The following is a 5,714-nucleotide window of genomic DNA, read 5'->3' on the forward strand; positions in this document are numbered from 1 at the left end:
CACGTAGATGTCAAACTTAAAGCTTTTTATGACATTTTCCCTACTATAGTTGGTCGGAATTTTTTTTATGCCACTACTATTGAACGTTCCTGGTTCCACTACTATGCCCAACAATATTTTATATTACAATTTTATCCCCATTCTAAAAGTTGGTTGAAGGAAAGTAAGAGATATTTGTTACCAGTTCTATTTTTTCATCAAAGTTTCACAACATGGATTCATCTATGTTTTGTTTCTTGACGATTTAGTAATATGGTCGGTTTGTTGTAAATGAACAATATGTTCCAACATGACCCCTCTTATTTTCGTTATATATTCCAAGTTTAGGGCATTAAGAGTCGCAACTATACATATATTGAAGTGACACCTAACAAGGCTTTGCATCACAACTATACACCCGATTGTTATGTTATTTGGAGATTGTATTTATTTGAGATACCTTTCATATAATTATTGTTTATATTTTCTATTAGTGTTAAACTAGGTACAAAAAATAGGTCTATAAAGAACAAAATCTCTCTTTTTTTTTTTTTTAAGTTTATAATTTTACAAAAATAAACTCCAAAACCATAACATGCCTAATTGCCTATGATCTTCACCACTACCTTCTATACCAACCTTCATGAACCCTCTATCCTAAATTACCTTTTCGCCCTCTGTCGCGTCTCCAGAGCTAATCTGATGTTCATTTTCTGCTTCTGTCTCCCTACAATTGTAAATATATATTTTATTAACTTTTATATGAGAAATATCAATTTAAAAAAAAAAAAATCAGAAACAAACAAACCGTTGATATGGAAGGCGCTGATTGGGAACACCATCTTCACCACGTTTATCTTCGAACCATTTCAAAACTTTCTTGCGGGGTATATTCGTCACATGCACAATGTTACTAATCATAGCATTCTACATTTAAATTTTATCAATAAACCCACAAAATCAATTTTTATACAAATTGTAATAAATTACATAATGAACATAAACTACTTACAGTGGGACGTTTTGATCTTCTATAAACTCTTTCAAGGGTTTCCAAATGCACTTTCTTCAGTCTCTTTTGAGCAGACCAATTACTTTGCATTTCATGAACTGGAACTTTTTTAGTCGACTTTCCATTTAAATTTATTGCATTTTTTTCACTTTTCAACAGAAGGGCATCTTCGGGATTTATTATTGGCTCCAAAATTGTTGGATCCGGTTTATCGGGTAATGAAGCACTCAGAATAAGAAGATCTGGAGGAGGGTCACGAAGTAATTCAAGAACAATAGCTCTATCTAGACATAAATCTGCAGCCAGATTCTTGATCTGGATTAACAAGAGTTTAAATCATCTGAAAAAAAAAATAATAATAATAACTTGTAAATATGCTTACATTAGTCTTCCGGCGTCCATTTTTAAGTGCATAAGCCAATCTCCTCATCTGCCATCTTTTGAGTTCCAATGGTCCTTCATCTTCATTTTCATCTTCATCTTCATCTTCATCTTCATCTTCATATTCATCATCTTCTTCATCTTGTGTTTCAGTCTCTTCAGTTGCTTCATTCACCATTATATCTATTGTGTTTTTCACCTTCTTGTCTTTGACTTTGACCTTGTTTACCTCGTTGATAGTATCATCAAACAAAGCAACTAACTCATCATCTGCTAGTGCTTCCTCTAACTCACGTTCAAGTTTTATGAGGTCTTCTTCACTTATCTCATCATCATCATCATCATCAAATGATAAGCCATCATTTTTAAGATCCTCTTCTAGTTGCTTAAAGAGTGCTTCAAAAGCATCCTCTTCAATATCTTCTTCCTTACCAACACTACTTCGACCCAATCCTTGCTGCAGAAACAAAAGGCAATCCAGAGAAATTAATTAGTTTTATTGGTTTTCAGCAATAAGAAGCTTTTCAAATTAGTTATTTATTTTCAAGGTATGAGAATTTTACACAAACATATAAATGAATGATATGACATCTCATTTCTGAAAGTTTGTCATGGAAAACATGTCCATGAAGTTATGGCTTGAAATGCATATTGAATATTTGCTCCTCTAATTAAACATCATATAGTCAGAAATCACTTTTCAGAGTGCGTTACTTCAATCTGAAGCCATTGATCTTCAATTTTCGTTTCAATTCATGCTCAATTTTCAGTGAGAGCAATTGAATCCAACTTAAGTCGAGGTGTTAGTTATTGTAACAGGCAAATAGCTATAAGCGCTGCAAAAAATGGAGATTTCCAGAACCTAATATAACAAATACCTTCTTCTTCTTGGAGGAAGGGACTGCAGAGTTGCTTTTGCTGCTACGACGGCGAGCACAAGTAACGACGGAGCAACGAGAAGACAATTGCCGTAGGTTTACAGAGATAGCTGGAATGTGAAGAAGGCGATGGTTAGGGTTAGGGTTAGGGATATATGAAGTTGAAGGAAGTTGATTTGTCATCCAAAAGTGAAGAGGTGAAGCGGACGCCATGGAAATTGTTTGGAGCTCTGATAGAGGGTTTTAGGGAGGTTGAGATGGAAATGGCAGTGTGGTCATCTAATCTACAAGTTTGAGAAAAATACGCAAAGAACCCCGAAAGTTTCAACAATTTTGCTAAGCCGCTAACCAAACTTTAAATCAAAACAAATTACATGGTTCGTCTTAGGGTTTATTGAACTCTTCAGACTAAATATGAATTTTATTGAAATATTAGTTCCTATTTGAAACAATATCCGAAAGTTTCAACAAATTTGCTAAATCACTACAAAACTTACAACAATACATGTTAGTATGTTGACTTACTTCATATTGCTCACTAAATTGTGACAGCTGAAATTTTTTGGATCAAGTAATGTTTGGATTATAACTATGTATAAGTGGATTCACAGCATAACCTTATTACAATAAGAGTTGAAAACCAAGAGGGCATGATTTGGATAAGTGTATATATAGGAATATATACCTTGAAGATCATATTCGTAATAAACCTTTAAAATTCAACAAGTGATAGCATGACAAGACAAGTCAAATGGTGGGAGCATAAATCATAAAACTAAGACATTATTTTATAGTTTGAGCTTAGTACCCCACAAAGAATGGGATTTCGGTCCACCCAAGGTCGAAATCACCCTCCCATGAAGCATCAAGACCGAAATCTCCTTAAATCCAAGCCACTAGGACCGAAAACCCTTTAATGGGTGATACCTAGTCCGAAAACTCCAAGTATAAGCCCACTAAGGCCGAAAACAACAATTGTGGGGGGATTTAGGACCGAAATCACATGGGGAAACAAGGTGATTTCGGTTTAGAGGAGTAGATAAGGGGTTTTGACTTTGTGATTTAGATGTTTTCCTCTTTTCCTATGCAATATATTACCGAACGGTATTCCAAGTAATTGTCCAACAGTTATCAAAGTAAACATCACAACATATTCTTCCTTATCGTGGACGATATTATTTCCACAAACACCAACATTTCCATTCTATCTCTTATTACTCCATACTCTCTCAAGAACCATAACCAAACATCCTCCAAGTGCAAGTTCTCCAAGATTGTTCTTAGTGTTTTGGTAAGCTTTTTCTTGTGATTTAGTGTTTTTATACAATTTATGTTAGTTTCCTCCTATTTACACACACATTAAAAATGTGTTAAAACCTTTAGGGTAATAACATTTCCAAGGAAGTTCATCAAAACCATTTAAGTGTTTAGGCTTGAAGATCTTTACACCATCTTCTCAAATAACCCACAAAACCACTCAAGGTGAGTTCATACCCCCATATTTTCAAGATTTCTCATGTTTTTAGGGGGGGGGGGGGGGGGGGGAGGGAATACAAGTCAAAATTTTGTTTATCGCACAAATACTTGCATGTTTTCATCTTTATGTTAAAAATAATATATTATTTGCATAAGATATGATTATCCCTACATTTTATACATTATTTGTGATATATTACTTTTGATATGCAAAGTTAACAAAAACATAACTCATTATATGCTACAAATATCATAAGGAAAAGTATGATTTGGAAAACTACAAGGTTTTGGAAACTTTTGCTAAAATATAGCTTTTCTAGCAAAAATGGCTACATTATAGTTATTTACTATTTTTGTGGGTTACAACCCAAAAATATAATGTTTGGTTTCATATTTTGACACTAGAAAAAATTACAACTTTATATTTATATAAAAGATTATATAAATAGTCTCAACAAACATACAAGATAAACTATAACCGGTGTAGTTTGGGAGTCACAAAACCACACTTTCATTTTAGAAGAACCATATGATTATTCAAGGGTATAATTATTTCATTTTACAAGAAAAATGAGTCATTTTACATAAATCTATTGATGCTCTTGTGAGACATTCGCTTCACCGTACCTACCTAGTGTACACCTTAAGTCTTGCCTTATAACTAGAGTCTCCTTAAGGGAGAGCGAGTTAGTTGTGTATAGATCTATACGGGATTGATAACCCCGCACCTCAGCTATTAGCTACAGTTAGACCGGCAAGTCTAGAGTGACAAATGTCTACCAGCTCCGAAGCCTGAAGAACGTTGTTCAGGCATATCAATCATATTAGCATGGTTATAATAACCCATACAAGGATTAACAAAACTACTTGGTTTACGGGGTAACTTACACTTCATTAGTTTTATAAAAAGATGAAACTAGATACTATTTTCAGTCCAACATTACTTACATTTCGGTCTTAGGGTTTAAGACTATAGTTCATATTTAAGAAAATATTAGATTTTCTGGAAACATACATATCCATTTTACAAGGAAGAGATACAAAGGAAATACATACATTTTAGTTTTGGGTATAAAGCTTACAACTCGTTTTTAAGAAAATATCAGATTTTCTAGAAGTAGACAAAATCATTTTACACGAAACCGTTACAAATCCTTCTGTTGATATTAAAATCCTAATTGAGATTTGATGAACAAGATGCGGAAAATAAGAACAAATACAAATATGAAGATTATGTCGAATGATCACTCGATTTATTCATAACAAGAGGAATAAATTACACATTCAGCATAGACTAAAGAATCTAACACTACATAAGAAACCTCATGTGACGGCTACATTTTGCCTCACTCATAACCCTAATAATGAATAATACATGACTATTTATAGGGAAAAGACAAGTCTTGGGCTTTTAACCTAGAATTCATCAAAGGGGCCCATTGCCATCATCCATGTAGTGCTTTGAAACCCTACAATCTCCCCCTCAAAGTATGGAATGGATGACAATGCTTTAACTTCCAAAACAAGCATCTAGCAAATAAAAAGATCTACAACGAGGAATATATGAAGCAATCCACAAAATCTTGATTCTTCAGTAGTCTTCAAACACGGGCTCTAGGATATATAAACCAAGCACTGAAGTAATGTCTTTAAACTTCATTTTCGAATGTAATCCCAAAAAAATCTTCATGAAAACCAAACCCGCCATAAAAACCCATTTCAGAACAAAGAAACTGAATCATTTCTTGTCTTTGAAGAGCTCCCCCTCCAAGTCACAATGATCAGCAAATAAGCCAATGATATAAGCCATCAAAGAATATCATGTAACAATCCAAACTTTAAGATTCATAACGCCACTTGATCGAGAAAATGCTAGAAGTCGGAGATATAACAAGTCCTTAGCAGAGCTCGATAAAGAACTTCCGTTGTAAATGATACTTCTCTATAAAAGCTTTAGCGGAGTTCGATGAAGAACTTCCACTGTAAAA

At 33.8% G+C, this 5,714-nt stretch overlaps 1 protein-coding gene across 1 annotated transcript; it reads right to left on the reverse strand.

The window, feature by feature from the left end:
- Positions 1 to 440: 440 nt before the first annotated feature.
- Positions 441 to 2,525, reverse strand: LOC111908038 (protein OVEREXPRESSOR OF CATIONIC PEROXIDASE 3). Its single transcript, XM_023903858.2, has 5 exons — positions 2,251 to 2,525; positions 1,374 to 1,829; positions 992 to 1,306; positions 788 to 906; positions 441 to 706 (listed from the first exon to the last, which is right to left on the reverse strand). The coding sequence occupies exons 1-5, from the start codon at positions 2,461 to 2,463 to the stop codon at positions 637 to 639; spliced, it is 1,173 nt and encodes a 390-aa protein (XP_023759626.1). The 5' UTR covers positions 2,464 to 2,525; the 3' UTR covers positions 441 to 636.
- Positions 2,526 to 5,714: the final 3,189 nt, after the last annotated feature.

The sequence above is a fragment of the Lactuca sativa genome, chromosome 5 (genome assembly GCF_002870075.4).
Source record: "Lactuca sativa cultivar Salinas chromosome 5, Lsat_Salinas_v11, whole genome shotgun sequence".
Taxonomy (NCBI): Eukaryota; Viridiplantae; Streptophyta; class Magnoliopsida; order Asterales; family Asteraceae; genus Lactuca; species Lactuca sativa.